The sequence below is a fragment of the Nymphalis io genome, chromosome 19 (genome assembly GCF_905147045.1).
Source record: "Nymphalis io chromosome 19, ilAglIoxx1.1, whole genome shotgun sequence".
Taxonomy (NCBI): Eukaryota; Metazoa; Arthropoda; class Insecta; order Lepidoptera; family Nymphalidae; genus Nymphalis; species Nymphalis io.
This window is the reverse complement of record NC_065906.1, coordinates 4,489,260-4,505,612: the sequence shown is the minus strand read 5'-3', so window position 1 is coordinate 4,505,612 and position 16,353 is coordinate 4,489,260. Positions and strand designations below refer to the sequence as shown.

At 30.0% G+C, this 16,353-nt stretch overlaps 5 protein-coding genes across 6 annotated transcripts in view; 2 read left to right on the top strand and 3 right to left on the bottom strand.

Annotated features, from left to right (window-relative positions):
• LOC126775859 (glucoside xylosyltransferase 1) overlaps positions 1-5,277 on the bottom strand; it is a 39,629-nt gene extending 34,352 nt beyond the window's left edge. The window contains exons 1-6 of one of the 2 annotated variants that reach the window (XR_007669914.1): positions 4,954-5,277; positions 4,544-4,853; positions 4,044-4,236; positions 3,439-3,554; positions 3,011-3,193; positions 1,686-2,277 (exon numbers count right to left, since the gene is read on the bottom strand). Coding sequence is in view for 1 of the 2 variants with exons in the window: in XM_050498001.1 (XP_050353958.1) it covers positions 2,101-2,277; positions 3,011-3,193; positions 3,439-3,554; positions 4,044-4,236; positions 4,544-4,853; positions 4,954-5,081 (1,107 nt within the window). In the remaining variant the exon portion in view is untranslated. Of the gene's footprint in view, positions 1-21; positions 2,278-3,010; positions 3,194-3,438; positions 3,555-4,043; positions 4,237-4,543; positions 4,854-4,953 lie in introns of those variants that run through there. The other variant, XM_050498001.1, reaches the window with a different exon arrangement.
• Positions 1-16,353, top strand: part of LOC126775846 (uncharacterized) — a 169,444-nt gene that overhangs the window by 48,822 nt on the left and 104,269 nt on the right. The window lies entirely within an intron of this gene.
• On the top strand, positions 5,780-7,652 carry LOC126775870 (optic atrophy 3 protein homolog). The gene is made up of 4 exons (XM_050498015.1): positions 5,780-6,058; positions 6,143-6,311; positions 6,399-6,541; positions 7,000-7,652. Exons 1-4 carry the CDS (start codon positions 5,917-5,919, stop codon positions 7,326-7,328), a joined length of 783 nt encoding a protein of 260 aa, XP_050353972.1. The 5' UTR covers positions 5,780-5,916; the 3' UTR covers positions 7,329-7,652.
• On the bottom strand, positions 7,646-9,680 carry LOC126775865 (probable DNA-directed RNA polymerase III subunit RPC6). Its single transcript, XM_050498009.1, has 4 exons — positions 9,306-9,680; positions 8,971-9,175; positions 8,291-8,542; positions 7,646-7,901 (listed from the first exon to the last, which is right to left on the bottom strand). Exons 1-4 carry the CDS (start codon positions 9,500-9,502, stop codon positions 7,662-7,664), a joined length of 894 nt encoding a protein of 297 aa, XP_050353966.1. The 5' UTR covers positions 9,503-9,680; the 3' UTR covers positions 7,646-7,661.
• On the bottom strand, positions 13,143-15,566 carry LOC126775864 (retinol dehydrogenase 12-like). Its single transcript, XM_050498008.1, has 5 exons — positions 15,018-15,566; positions 14,412-14,774; positions 14,200-14,321; positions 13,550-13,767; positions 13,143-13,441 (listed from the first exon to the last, which is right to left on the bottom strand). The coding sequence occupies exons 1-5, from the start codon at positions 15,133-15,135 to the stop codon at positions 13,291-13,293; spliced, it is 972 nt and encodes a 323-aa protein (XP_050353965.1). The 5' UTR covers positions 15,136-15,566; the 3' UTR covers positions 13,143-13,290.

Below are 16,353 nucleotides of genomic sequence, written 5' to 3'. Positions count from 1 at the left end.
GGTCATTACAAAAAAAAAACATTTAAAAAGAAATAAACTTTATTGACAATATTTTACATTATCAAAAATAATTTCAAATATGTATATTAAAAATGAGGCAGATTACAGTAATAATAATACTTAGATCAGCGTAGAATATAAAACAAACGAAAGTAAACTGAATTATTAACAAATCAAAATGGAATTAAAACTTGTGCACCCTTCTATCAATCATAAACTATTTCTAATTTAGTATTTAACGCAACAAGGTAGGATGTAAAATATGAAAACAAATTATTATTAATTCTACTTAGCTGAGATTCTATGGAACCTTAAGTTTAAACGCCATTGTATAAAATTTGTGGTGTGCTATTGTAATAACTAATAGATAATCTAAAACAAATAAACATGCGTGTACAATCCCTGCATGGGCCGAGGTCATGGTATATAAGGATATTTTTTACATTTAAATAATTTTCAGAGCATTATATTTTTACAACACAAATCTGTACATTAAAATTAAACAATATTGTGAAATTAAGAGACATCAACTCTATCCAGCCGTTTTGACTGTTACTAAAACATATTTCATTACTAACTAAGTAGATTTGAGTGTAAGAAAAACATTTGAAAATAAATATTTCGACCGTTTTTATTATTTTGGCAATGATGGGATGCCCTAGCGGCAAGTCGCAGAACTGCTGCGTATGCAAAATTATAAGCTACAGGGTAATTAATAATTATAAAAAGAGCATAAGGTGTGTGTTTTCATGCTTTCGTTGAAAATACAACCAAATGTTTTGTTTTTACTTCGGAAGTTCTTACTAATAATAATAATAATAATAAAAATAGACATGTAATCAAATCTTTTATCATTCTATTCTACCTCATTAAATTTGTAGGTAGTCCCAACATTAAAAATCTGAACAATTTTTTTTAAAAATGTTTTAGATTTTTTAACAAATTCGTACATGGAGGTGTTCTTCAAACAGCCACTAAGGAAAAATAGGTATAAAAATTCATTAACCAGTTCATGATGAAAAAACAAAAATATATAATAACATATAAAAACTTGACAATATTATTATAAACAATCTATAATTCCTGTTAAAAAGGTAACTTTTACGATATTTGATGAAATTTATAGTTTATCCTACTTTTCATTTATTACTTAGAGCAATATTTGCCTTTCGCTGTATCATGTCAAGTATAGCCCATTTCAACATTAGGAGGAGTTAAGACAAATAAACAACATTATAATTGGTCGAGACCTTAAATTAAATCTAATAAATATATATATGTTTGTAACAACTTACCGAAAATTATTTCAAAGGTTAAGAAAGCATTGAGTGGCCAAAATAATAACTTTTAACATATTTCTATATTTGACAAACATATTTTTAACTATAACGTAAAAAAGTAATTGGTATTTATGTTTTAGGTTAAGTTCTTAACATGTTTGTAATGCGGTACAGTTTAAGTAAAATGTGAAACGAATCCGGTACATGCAACGCACTTCATTAGCTGAGCGGATATTGTTGGCAATACGAGTGAGTGGAACAGAGTATCAAAGTACAAAACAAGAGAAAAAGAGTACAAGAGTATAACTAACGATATAGCCTCTAGACCAGATGTACAAATTTACTCCAATTCTTTTTTTTTTTTAATTATTTATTATTTTATAGCTTTGATAATTTCGATTTTACATGCTATAGTTATATGGTACAAATATTTTGTATTTATTTTGGTAAATTAAATAAATTAAATACAGAATAATAATATTGTGAGATTTATGATTTTAACCATATAAACGAGTAATAAATAAATGCATTTAACATAATTCCTCCTTTATAACTTACTAGTGTAAGAGATATGACATAGTAAAACTATTACAATCTAATATTTGGTAAATTATTTTTTGTTGACTATTGTTTAAATTAACAGATTCTTATATTTTGTAACGCGATTGGTAGATTCGGTCGACCATTTTATAGCTGACCAATATTTTGATGCACATTAGTGTACGTGGGCCAAATTCTAACACTAAATCGAATAATGTCTCTATATTCGTATTTAATATAATAAACATCGAGTAATATTGTTATGCTAACAATATTTCTATTATCTATCAGGTCTCGAGTGTTTCCTTATTAATGTTTGTAGAGGTATTTTAAGAAATGCGTCTTTTAAATTACCGCAGTGCGATTGTGGAGCTTCCATTAAATATTTGTCTATATTTTCCAACATTTTCATTGGATCACTTCCAATGTTGTACTCATCGATGGCTCTGTAAATTGCCTGGAAATTAAGAGAGAAAAAAAATTAATATGCTACATCAATCAAGTTATCATCATAAATATTCTTAATATGCGTTTAATTGTCTGATAAAGGAAAAATATACACAAATTATATCAATTCAATCTACAAGGATTTGCTCCAGTCGATAGTTTTACTACTTCACATTGACCCCTAGTAAAAATTTACCTTTTAGGCTTAGAAAAATTTATACACTGATTAACCAAAATGTTTGCAGAAAAGGTATAAATTATGCGAGATTGGTAAATAGAACGTGACATACACAAATGTTATAGTTTACTTTTAATGATCTGTTCGATATCGTTTTAAAAATGTACCAGGAAATTGGCGATGGTTTTGATAAGAGAATAAATCAACAAACTGATTTATGTTTTGTTAATATAAATTGCTTGCTATAACGCGATACTTTTGCAAAATAATAACTTTGTCACCGAAATAATGTAATAAATGTTCGTAAATAGCTTCTAAAACGGTTTTTATAAAATTATTCTATCATATTCTGTTGTTTATCAACCATTAGGGAACCGAAAAAAGTGTCTCGCGGTTTGAAAATCTGACCAAAAGCATTTACTTTAAACGATTTTTAAAATTTAACACATTGTGCTCTTGTAAGAATTTATATTTTACTTTTAACAGTTATCTCAAAAATTTTTTTGAACTGTCTAATTGCTGTTGGCCCTAATGACCTCTACATCGTCACCGGGCGAGTAGTTACCTCAAAAGCTGGTTGTTTGTGGTTGTGAAAAGCTCTCCGGCTGCCATGTAGTACAAATACACCATGTTCTGTTGCATCGGCGCAAGCATCTCCATACATGCACTGATCCGAGCGATAATTATAACGACAGGACAATATATATACGGCTCTTTCATGGTAATGAAATATTATGTTTATAATATCCTAAAAAATAATATTATTACTGTAATTAATTACTAAAATACATTTAATATAATACATATATTTAGATAAATATTATTATTATTGCAAAAGATAACTATGTAAATTTGATTAATGACCTTTTTATTCCTAAAATAAAACTCTAAATATATATCATTCATGAAGGTTCTTTCAAGAACATTACATCATTTAATTCAACAAACTACTTTACAACAGGCATGACAACATAAAAAGAAAACAAATTTTACCTGGTCTCCCCAGGGTATGTACAGTTTCCACTTCAACATAATTGGTGTCACATAATCAACCCATCCAAAATCTCTCATTCTTGTTAAATTCATAAGCATCACTCCAGAATTTAAACCTGTACATTAATAAATATTTTACCTAATTTTGTTTTATTATCTAACTGTATTTTAAGTCGCACAAAATAATAAAATAAGTTATTAAATGTTTAGGTTAGGTTAGATAGAGTTAGATAAAATAAGATGATTTAACACATTTTAAAGTTTTTTTTATTTATAACAGTAAAGTGGGCTGGCAAAAGGACCAACTGATAATAAGTGGTCACTACTAAATTGGCACTGTAAGCAATATTCACCATTCCTTACATTGCCAATTCACCACCAACCATGGGAACTCTTGAGTCTGGCTCACTCCTCCTTCACCTCAGAACAAAACAATATCATAATGCATTACTACTAAGGAGTGCTGTTTAGCAGTAGAATAAGTGATGATTGGGTGGTACCTACCAAAATGGTATTACACAAAGCCCTACCACCAAATGTCTTTATTGTTTTATACAATACTACAAAAGTAATAATGTACATTAATATAATTTGCATCAACTTACCATATTTTCCATAAAAGGGATGCTTGGCAAATCTAGGGTACCATGAGACATTAGGATTATCATCTTCCAGAGTCATAGCTGATATTTGTGAATTGTTAAACTTTTTAAAAGTTTTCCAAAGATCATCAGCCGGTCCTAAAAATAAGGTATCTGTGTCCACATATATCATAGAGTCGATATGTGGGAGTAATTTCTAAAAAAGATTAAAAGATGTATAAAACCTCATTGGTATTTAAAGTTGTTTACATATAATATATCAGATCAAAGCAATGTGCATCTAATTTTGCTCACATAGGGTTGATAATTGTTACTAATTACCGCTATTATTATTTATACAAATAAAATATTAACATAAGTAAAACTTAATTTAAATTACTACATATGTTTTAATAATTAAAATTACTTTATTTTTTTACATAATAGTCTATTTTATTTTATAGTATTTTGTTATAAAAATACCAATGATTTTTAAATATTTTTATATAAATAAATTAACTTACAGGAATAAATAATCGTTGAGCTGCACATTTACTGAACAAATTCATCCAATCCTTTTCATGTGCTTCAGGGAATTTGATCCTTTGTAATTCAAAATCAAACTGGTTATCAACCATTGCCTTCCATTTGTTGAGGGTATCATTGAATTGTAATCTTAATTTATTGTCAGTGAATATAACAAAGTAAACAGGAGTCTTTGTAAAAAGCAAGACAGATTTGATAACATTTAAAGACTCATTAAACCTAGAGTCACAAACTACAAATGATATTACAATCCTATCTATAAATGGCTTCTCCTGGTTAATATCAATTCTGAAATAGAAAAAATTCAAACATGTAATTAATTCATAAAAAGTTAATATGGAAGGGTTTTTATTATATTCCAATTGATAATTTTAAAACATATACTCACATATGTCCAGATTTTACCAGTTCGGTTTTATTTTTGCTATTCTTATGATTGCGAGAGGAATAAATGTATAAAATTGTTACACATAAAAATATTAGAATGAAAAGTTTTAGTAGAGGTAATCGTCTCATGGCGACAGACAGACAAGATATCTAGAAAACTTTTAAAATTTAAGGTCACATCTCAACAAACAAAGATCTTTATGTATTACTTTCCTAAACTTAACCTATTTCTTTTTAAAAAAAAGATCGATTCATTTTTAATATAATGAGTAATATAAATTATTTTTAACATAAATTATAAATTTTAATTTGATTTCATAAACATTTCCAGTCACAAGAACATATATTTAAATAGTTATATTTATAAACATTTTACGCCATGACATGTAAATAAATGGAAATGTCCAATGACATCAAATGACAATGACATGTTGTTTAAATGTTCACAGTTCAATGTTCTCAAAGATCATAAGATTCCTATAAGCAACACTATGATATTATGACATCACTAAAATGTTTAATTAACCGGTTAATGATATACATAATTTTAAATGGTGGAAGAGATTTATACTTTCACCTTTTAAGTGAAACTACAGGGATTAATTAATTATTAAAGAATAGCTTTAATGAATGTCAATGTCAATTAATCTTGTTCTCGGTTAATATTTTAAGTAATATTATTTGTTTGTGTTACACATTTTTATGTGTATCAATTGTAACATTACATGAATATAGATTTTTAGATAATTATTGTCTGCTCACCATACCTCATTGCCAATTCTAAAAATGTCAATGTTGTTAAATTACAACAAATGTCAATAGTTTCTGTCTAACTGCTACTGAATGGCGCAAGGTCGGGAGATTCTAAGTTACGTTATCGTTTTAATGATTCAAATATTTTCTAAATATTGTTAAGACAAGGGTATAATTACAGGAAAAGTTATAAATTATTTAATTTGCTAAAATGGTTGTTGGTGCATTTCCGATTGCTAAATTATCAGTATTATTAGTTAAACAGATCAGTAAGCCCATCGCTAACATTTGTAAAGAAAGGGCCAAAAATAGTCCATTTTTTAGAACCTACGTATGTATGCCGCCAGCACAATGTATGTAAATTCACGTATATGTTTTTTTATAAGTATCTCAATAAAAATTGATAACATAGTCAAAAAAATATTGTTTATTTTCAGTCTACAACTGGTGTGAAGTAAAAGCGAAAATGTGGATTTTAAATTTAGGAAAACCTGTGAATATTCCTGTTTTAAGTCAAGAAATGGCTATTGAACTGGGAGCTAATCTCCTTGGTGAAACAGTAATATTTGTTATTGGAGCTGGACTGCTTGTGATAGAATATAATAGGTATATTTTGTGTGTGAATCACTTTCTTTTACATTTACATCACAGTTTCGAAGGTTAATATTAAGAGTGCTTAATGAAAATTTACAGGCAGAGTAAAAAGGAAGCTGCCAAAGAAGCAAAAAGAGAAGATGAAATGAAGCACATTACCGGAACAATAACAGACTTGTATTTCACAGTTCAACAACAACAGACACAATTGAGAGAAATGGAAAGGATAATAAATTCACTAGGTAATTTGTCACTAATTAATATAAATAATAATGTCCTCCAGACTGATTTTGGCTACGGTGGCCAGTCTCAAGAGAGATTAGCCAACTACGCAGGAGATATTATAGTGTACAAGTGTGTGCGCACACACAGGTGCTCTCTCTATTCCCTAACTCTCATAATCCGATGGGAAGGCAATCCAATATGACCGGAAAAAGTTCAGGCGCAGGACCAACGACTTTATGTGCTTTCCGAGGCACGGGGGTGGACACACTTCTAACTTCCAGACTCCGGGCTGCTACTGAGAATTTTCGGACAGAAAACCCAATAACTTTTTATTGACCTGACCTGGAAATTGAACCCAGGACCTCCGGGTCTGGGACCTTACATCAAGCCACTAAACCAACGAGACAGTCAATATAAATAATTGTTATATGAATAATTTCACAAAAGAAAAATATTTTTTTTCCTTTTTAACCAGATGGTACTAAACTGAAAACACCACCAACATCACCACCCAATGGGCCAGCACTGCCAGCATCACCATTGCCCCCTCCTAAACCTCAGAACATCAGTCATATTGTAGATTACAACGTACATATATCGCCTGCACCTTACCCTAATGAAGGTGTCATACTTCAATCTCTAAATTACATCCAAATGGATGTTTTTAGTTCTTTTTTTAGCAATTCAAATGGAAATGAAAGCACTCAAAGAATTGAAAAACCAAAAACCCAACATAAACGAGAACCAGCTTTGCTCTCGGAAGCATTACATAACATAGAACATAATTTTAGAAGTTTATTCTAAGTAAACCAAATAATTGTTTGTATATTTAAACATGTTTTAAATTGTAGTAAACTTATTTATTTGTTAAAATTTAAGGAGAGATGTTTTTAAGAATTTATTTGTCATGAATATGGATTGTTCTATTTGTAATATAAGTTATATGTGATATACGAATGTAAAACCATTGTTAGTCCTATAAATATATCATTATGATATATATTAAAAATCTTCAATTCATGAGTACCTCACATTACTTCGATGTAAATGCGCATATTTGTAAAGTATATTGTAGGTGATCTTAAAAGCTTAGTAGTGTGAAGACAGAATAAAACAAAATGTAGAACATACACATTTTTATTGGTCAAGCCAAGCACTCATATATTTACAGTCTTGTGGAGTAATAAGGCCAGTTGAGCAACATTTATATACCAGTGGGCACACTCCACATGGAACCTGCACTAATCCTGGAGGTGGTATTAAGGACTCTACAGCTCTGTACACCTTGCTACCATCCGGATAAACATTACTTTCAGCTTTGCCATCATAAACAAGCGTATTTAAAATAGTTATAACATCTTCCACTTCAAGTTTAACCTGAAATATAAAACATTGACCAATGATAACTTAAAATAAAATGAATAATAATTTTTCTAATTTGAAAATGCAAAAAATTACTTGTAATTTTTATCTTATTTGATATATCTTTTTATTTCCAAATGACGATTTAACAAATTGACAATAAATTTTACATTAAAATAGGTTAAAAATATATCTGGATATGTAAGAAACCATAGATTATTAACATAAATTCAAACTGTTGATATAAGTAGTAATTCTATAAAGTACTATCAATTTCAAGGAAGGAAAACACTAATCAATTATTGTTTAGAACAAATCAGTTGTTGTTATTTTGATGACCTGTAGTTTTCCTTACTATATTTAGTATCTAGTATTAGATAAACAAACCAAAAAAAAGTACTTACTTTACTTATACCTAAATCTGTTATATATTTTTGCACTTCAGCTGCTGTAGCAAAAGATTGTGTGCGTCCAACAATAGGTCCCCTCGGATTATTCTTTATCTTGTCTGCTCTTTGTTGCAGAAATCTCAGACACTGTCGATTTAAGATATCTACGAATTCCGATTCAAAATCCTGATCTTGGTACCAAGCTCCACCTGATATTGAACGATCTGGTTCTAGATTGTAAAGCATGTAGACCTTTTTTTTGGATGCCTGTAAATTAGTTGTTTGAGTTAAACTATCATGTGCGAAGAATATTCTGTAAAATTGATTTTACCTAATTATGTTTATGAACTAATAATATTAGCAAGAAATACTTGAATTAGTAATAGTAAAATTGAAGTAACTATTCAATCTCTTGAAATTGCCATTAATGTAAAATTTATTATGATGAGATGAAGATAAAGCCAAGCTATGCATTGAAAATGCACATCTTAACAATGTTCTAGGTTGATTTCAACCATGTGTTATTTATTGCACATGAAAAAAAGTATCGTTGGGAAATCTGCATATGTCAATGTAGAGACTTTTGTATCAGAAAGTAGAATAAGCACCAAACTATCTCCTAAATACAGAGAAGTGGCCTTTGTTCAGCTGCAAGACATTTACAAGCTTTTAATTTGTTTTTACTTTAAACATACATTGACACATTTCACAGCTTTAATGACTTTCTTGCCCTCTAGACTCTTCAATACTTTAGTAAGCTGTGTGTTGGCAAGATTTGAACGGTGTCTGATGTCTCTTATCCATATGCCCTTATTTCCAGCTTCTTCAATGAGGTTAAATACAACTTTTTCTTCATTATCAGCTCCTTTAATTGCTGTTTTTGTATTTTGATTTTTTAACCTGTTGATAATAATTTTGATATATTTTTTAGTTATTTTAAAGATTATAATTTTCATATATTAAGTAACGGACGGAAAGCTCTGGACTATTAGAATACAAAATTCGTGTGATTCAGTCGTAACGTATTTACTTATATAAAAGTGAGCCGCCTTGATTGTACAAATCAAGAAGTCCTTGCTGTAATAGCTTGTTAATAGCAGCAACGAGCTCAGCCGATGATAGTTCTGGTACTGCTGCTGCAACATCCTTGGCTGATATTCCTTTGGGATTGTTCTTCGCAGCATTGAGTATTTTTTCGCTTATCACATCGTCGCTTTTATCACTCATTTTTTATAAAATTGATAATCAAATAAAGATTAATTTTTTTGACATTTATTGACCAACAACATTACTTTCCTCAAGCATTTTTTTATTTTTCTTGCATGCCTCTAAGCTAGTTAAGCGCAAAACATTCTAATAATGTAACTCAGCTGTAATATATTTTGACCACTTAATAAATGTTTTTGATTTTGACTTAAGTATATAATTATACAGTCCACAGAGTACATAATTTACTAACTACCAATACGTATCTGTTGAGTTTTGAATTTCAAAAACTTAATATACAATACAATGTATACAATGATCTTATACATGTAAAATCTTTTTTTTTATATTCGCCGGGAGGGCAAATGATAGAGTCATTCTCAGTCTCCACCACACCACAGATGGTAAGTGGTAGTAGAGTCCAAACGCGACGATAGCCAGTACAGACGGGAAACACGTTTTGCACTAGCCGCCTTCGCCTTGCCGGCCCGCAAGATGCCTCTTCACGCTTAAATAAGGAACTTAGTGATTCTATTGTCTTTAGATAGTTCTACAGTTGATTTTCTTTCCTTTATAACCATTTCCAAATTATGCTTCGCTGTTGTTGCAAGTTTGTTTCGCTACTCAAGTAGCGAATCAAACTTGACAGTTGGAGCGTTCATTGTGTTTATTGTTCAATTTTTGCATATTTTTATGTTAGAAAACGATTATAATCCAGTGAAAAGACAAAGAAACAATCCTTATATAATATCGGAGGTTATACAATGGTGCATTGTCGTATTATTTCATGTTAAAACAATAGCATGTAGAAAATTGACGGCGTGTGTTTTCACGCATAAGTATGATGGTTTTGTCCCTAAATATAGTTTTTCAATGATGTTTATTTATGCCATAGCATGACGGTAACTTATATTTCATTAAAATCCTGAAGATAATAGAATTTTCCAGTTTTTATCATTTATAGGCTATAAAATAATTAATTACCATGTATGTGCTACCAGCGTCAGCTAAAAAAGGTTCCGATTTTCGATAAAAAATATCGACTCGTCGACAATGTAAACAAATAAATACCGAGTCCAATTATAGCCTAAAGTACTACGTTATATATAAATATGTTATTTTAATTTATTCTTTCTTATATTTATAATTTCCTAATGACAACATTATTTAACATTCTTCATGAATTTATAATATTATTAGATTCCGAGTCAAGAGGTTAACATAGAAATATATGTGGCAACCATTCTTTATTAATAATTTAATTGAGTGTTTTAGATTTCAACATCTGAGGAGAATGCTAATCCAGTACCATATAAAAATGCTGAAGTACGATTGATAACGGAAACAAAAACAAACAATGCAACGGTTTATGGGTGTAGTTGGAGTAAGTAAGTAATAAATAATAATGTAATATGTAAATAGTAAAAAGTTAAATTTTATAACCTCATTTTGTTATAATGAAATCCTGAAAATTATTTATCTCCCAAAACAGGGAATGCAGTTACTATGGCAATATTATACGCACACATTGACGAAGTTACAAACTATCTCTGTCTCAATCGCGGCTTCACGGCCCCTTGGTTTTAGTTTCTCTGTCTACGATATATTTATAAAAGAAAAAAATACTATTCCAAAGCTTTTAAAATGCACATGAGAACGTCAACGCAAAAGTACCGAGGACGTTCCTTTGTATACACTTAAAGCTCATAAAAAAAAACTACGCGTCTCTGCGGGATAAAGGAGGTCACGGGGTGTCGTTTAAAAGGGGCAAAAGATCTCTGTAAAAACCAAACCGTATCAACCCCATATTCGAAATGCGAATTTCTAATGCCAACCACAATCCATTACCATATTATCCGTTAACTTGTAACACCTCGAAGTCTATCAAAAAATGTTATATCCGGTTATATCTTAAAATAACATCTATGGTTAAGATTATATGGTTAGTATATGAACACTTAGAAAAACTATCTTTCGTATCGTCGGAGCGATCCTGCCAGCCTTCGAAGCCTGGATGAGACAAAAGCGACGAGTCACCTTTCGACTTACGCAGTTAATGACCGGTTACGGTTGTTTTGAAGAATACCACCACCACTGCGGTACGGACCGGGACACCGATTAGAATACGCTGCAGGCGTGCCTAGGCGTATATAGGTTTAAAGAAGTTATTCTCTCTCTCAGTTATACTTATAAATGTAACAATAAAAAATATTCGCCTTATAAGTAGGTACTTAGTTAACGGAATAGAATATAATTAATTCGTCGTATATATTTTAATCGCTATAAAAGTGGGTACTTTCTAAAATATGTTATGAGAGTTGAGACTTAAACCCGTTAACTGAGTTTACATTTTTTATATAAGATGGTAATTTGTTATAAAGTTGTGCTCTATCGAAAGTAATATTTTTTTTTTGCAAATTTGGTTCAAATTTTTGGGAGAACAAATAAGCTTGGTTTACGGGTCCTATGTTTACTGCTTTGTTTTATGAACGTCTGATGTTATGTGAATCTGAATGTATCGATTTATTAATATTTTTTCTAATAAGAATGCAAGAATTATATGCATTTACAATACATAATTGTGATTACGTATTTATTCCATATAAATAAATACATACAAATATACGTATTTAATAGACAAACATCTTAAATACACATATGTTATTAACATAGGTATAAAGTACATAAGGCGTGATATAATAAACCTTCCGTTAAAGTTAAATTTTTATTATAATAAATCATAACAATTAATTTGTACCGATAACATATCACGATAGCAGATTAAGATACATTAATTACGTTATTCTATTGAATACGCTCGTCAATTTATGCATTCATCTTACATTCATTTACAATACAATGTAGTAAACAAAATGACTCAGCGCAGCTGGTCGACAGGTCCCCGTAATTACTTTAAAGGTGTAGTAATAAAATCTACTACCCACACTGTGACATTATAATTTTAACCTTATCTCATCTTATTTTTTGTAATATTTGTGCCTTAGCACTTACGTTTTTCCTCGTCGCCGCTTGTAAAATGCTTGATAACACCAACCACTATTACTAAATAAACACACCAAGCAATGACACTTGTTCGCACGTTGTATTCCCCCCACTCCGCCCTGTATACTAATCTCCCCCCCCAATTGGAGCTGGGTACCTTTCTGAAGGTTACCATTGCGTGAAAAAAAAAGGCCTATGTGCAGCATTTAACTACTATACAGTCATATTTCACTATATAATGAAACAGAACTTAACACTCGAGCTATTCTTTCTTTTTGTTATATAGTAACAAATAAATTTAAAACTCCTATATTAAAAAAATTGTATGACCTCAGCTATTATGCAACATTTCTAAAACACTTATATTTTAAAATTAACTGCTTTCAAAATCATTCTGATAATATTGTTAGTTGAAATTATATTATGTACCGTAATGTTTTAAGCTTAACATGTTGTTTTTAACTTAACGTAAACTGTATTAATAGGGCACGTCTTCGTGGATTGAATCTATAAGCTATTGGAAAAATCTATTATAGAAAATTTCAGTTAAATGTTACTTTCAAATATTAAATTGTAAATTCATATATTATTTTAAATCATATATTCAAATACTTGTGAATTCTTCCTCAAATATAAAATTATGAAGGGAGTGAGTGAAAAGGCAACCTTTTAAATGTTTATTTATTTAATAATTAGTTATTTTGTTTTAAAATATTTTTACATTAAATAATTTAAAAATTAAATGTGTATAAATGCATTGTTGCATAATTAATCTCGGATTACAAAAAAGAAAATGATACACACAATCAAACAACTTCTTTTCTAACTATTCCAGGGTCACTAGCTGTAAATGGGTTAAAATCATTTAACTTTACAAGTTCTAGAGATTTGTCCCATAATGTTCTGGCATAAATATTATTGAGAGCATTTAGGCCTGGTTCTGTGACTGCACAATCACTGTAACAAAATTAAATTATTTATTTAAACCATAATGCATGAAGCAACAGAATCATAAATAAATATTTTAGTCTAGATTACATAAGAAAATTGTAATAATAAAAATACCTGTAGTATAACCCAGTCTCATTAGCACATTTTTCATCAACAGAGCAATAAATAGTTGTCTGAGCACCTAGTTCTGGAGTCTTCATGAAAGGTTTTAATAGAATGCCTATTATTCTTCTGGATCCCTTGAACCAAATCTGATCTAAATGACGACCTAGTTCTGTTTTTACGACTCCCGGGTGGAGGCAGTAGGTGTTTATTCCATCAATCTTATTCTCCTTTAAAAATAAAATGCATTTAGAATCTATCTTGCTATATTAAAATCTTATGTTAACAAAAACAATGTATACTTAAATATATTAATGTAAGTAATAAACGCCAATGGACCAGTTTGCGGTTGGTAGATACTTGCCTTTCAGGCTGAAGGTTGTGGGTTAGATTCTCACCCAGGACAGACATTTGTGTGCATGAACATGTCTGTTTGTCTCGAGTCTGGATATAATCATCTATATAAGTATTTATTTACAAAATAAAAGTAGTATATGTAGTATATCAGTTGTCTGGTTTCCATAATAAAAGCTCTGTTTAGTTTGGGATCAGGCCATGTGTGAATAATGTCTGACAATGTTCCACAATAACATTACTATATTTTGTTAACCTACATTTAGGGTTTTTTAATAACACTCATTTGACTAAATTTTATTTATTACCTTTAATTTAGCTGCTAGTTCTCTTGTAAACAAGACATTCGCTAGTTTGCTTTGTGAATATGCCTCCATTGCATTGTATGGTCTATTTTTATAGTTCAAATCATCGAAATCAATACCCTGTCCTAAAAAATTAATGAATATAATAATGTAATTAATTACTTTCATTTAGTCTTAACTATAAGAAAATAAAAATATCTTTTAAAAATACTTACTAGTATGAGCTCTGGATGAAACGGTTACGATTCTTGCTGGAGTGCTATTCCTTATACGAGGTATAAGCATCATAGTTAACAGGAAATGTGCCAAATGATTAACACCAAATTGTGTTTCAAACCCGTCTTCGGTATTTCCTTGCGGACACATCATAATTCCTGCATTGTTCACCAGAATGTTTATTTGTGGCTCATTGTCTAAAATTTTTTTTGAGAATTGCCTTACTGAATTCAGCGATGACAAGTCACATTTTTCTACTATTATATCACCCTTTTCGGACAAATCTTGACATTTTTGTTCAATTTCAATTTTCGCGTCTTCTGCTTTTTTTTGACTCCTACAAGCCATAATAACTCTAGCCCCTGAAATTAAATTTTATAATTTGCATATGTATAAAAATTTATATAAATGATCCACACTGTCTTGGTATTTTGTTAACGAAAAAACAAAAATAACTTTCATGTACCCAACCTGGGTTCAAACCAATACACTTACCCTGTTGTTAACTTGACCCACAAAGCAGTTGACTTATCAACTAGTTTTTATTTTTATTTTATTAATAACATACTAAGCAATGAACGAACCAAAAATACTTATATAATTACCTCTTTTATAAAAATCCAATACAGTTTCTTTTCCAATGCCGGTATTACAACCTGTAATTATGGCTGTTTTTCCCGTCAATTTAACATTACTGTAACAACGTCCACTAAATATAGGCATGGTTAAATATCTAACTTATTTCTTTTTAAGCGTTCCTTAAAAGTTATGTTATTAAAACAATATTATAAATTAGTTTCAAATCGTTTAATAAGTCACAGTATTGTTAGATCTGGCTGTAAAATGTACTCAGAAAGAACTCAAGAGTACTCCGCTAGGAGTAACTGTAGTCTGTAACTGTATCTTGTATCTCTCATCTGTGCGTCTGCGACTGTGCGAGTGTCAGGGTGTACACTTAGTACGTAGATAGAGAAACTAAGTTTTTAGTTTATCTGTCTACGAAACAGGTACTTCACAACGATATTCGACGTTTGATTCTTTCTTTAGTTAAGTTTATTAATATTGAACATAGTTTGTCAATATAAGTCTAGTTGATGCCCAATAAATGTGATTGTGTTTTTGGCTGTAAGAATTTATAGCCTATTTTAACCACAAGAGGAGTAAACCCAAATAAACAACTTTGACACTACTATCAATTGACGCGATATTATTGGTCGAGCTCTTGAATAATCTATGACAGTGATTCTCAACCACTGTACCGCGAAATTCTAAAAGTGTGCAGCCAAATTTTAGATATAATTATGTTAATGTTATTACATAATATGATTTAAAAAGAAAAATCCTTTTAACAGAAATAGATATTTAAATCCATAAAATTTGATTGTGTTTGTAATCTATTTTATGCAGTTTGTTATAGGTAAGGAAATAATTTTATACTTATATTTTTCTTTGTGTGCCGCCAAATTTTGAAATCGTTTAAAGTGTGCTGCAAAAAAAAAGGTTGAGATCACTGATCTTTGATATGCATAATATTCATTATGGAACCTATGGATTTTAGAAAAAAAGGCGTTTTTAACATAATCGGATCTTCGAAAGTTAAATTAATGTGGTTATAACCAGTTAAATGGAATAGTATTGTGTTATAAATAAAGGTAAATTTATCAAGAACTTCTTATAGTGCGTTATACAGCAGAACAATTAGAAAATCGCATGAAATTTGTAAATCGACGGTTTGTTTACCTTTACTCCTACTCCGATTGGAATAGGGTATAGGTAAGATATTTATAATGATACTATATTCCCTATAGTAATACTTCTCTATGACGAAGGTATAAAATTAACAGTGTTGCCATCTTGATTTTTCAAGGAGAACGGAAGGAGTAAGGACTATTACGTGTCTACTGAACTCTGGGGCTGGTAGTGTAAAGAAGAATTGTAAAT

Bases quoted from the DNA above. Each gene is read 5' to 3' on its own strand.
- LOC126775864 (XM_050498008.1), bottom strand. From the start codon at position 15,135: ATGCCTATATTTAGTGGACGTTGTTACAGTAATGTTAAATTGACGGGA. The intron at 13,768-14,199 runs GTAATAAATAAA...TTATTTTTAAAG, and splicing joins AACTAGCAGCTAAATTAAAG to GAGAATAAGATTGATGGAAT. The intron at 13,442-13,549 runs GTATTTTTATTA...ATTTTGTTACAG, and splicing joins GAGACTGGGTTATACTACAG to TGATTGTGCAGTCACAGAAC.
- LOC126775870 (XM_050498015.1), top strand. From the start codon at position 5,917: ATGGTTGTTGGTGCATTTCCGATTGCTAAATTATCAGTATTATTAGTT. The intron at 6,312-6,398 runs GTATATTTTGTG...GAAAATTTACAG, and splicing joins CTTGTGATAGAATATAATAG to GCAGAGTAAAAAGGAAGCTG. The intron at 6,542-6,999 runs GTAATTTGTCAC...CTTTTTAACCAG, and splicing joins AAGGATAATAAATTCACTAG to ATGGTACTAAACTGAAAACA.
- LOC126775865 (XM_050498009.1), bottom strand. From the start codon at position 9,502: ATGAGTGATAAAAGCGACGATGTGATAAGCGAAAAAATACTCAATGCT. The intron at 9,176-9,305 runs GTAAATACGTTA...TATTATCAACAG, and splicing joins GGCGGCTCACTTTTATATAA to GTTAAAAAATCAAAATACAA. The intron at 8,543-8,970 runs GTATGTTTAAAG...ACTAATTTACAG, and splicing joins AAGCTGTGAAATGTGTCAAT to GCATCCAAAAAAAAGGTCTA.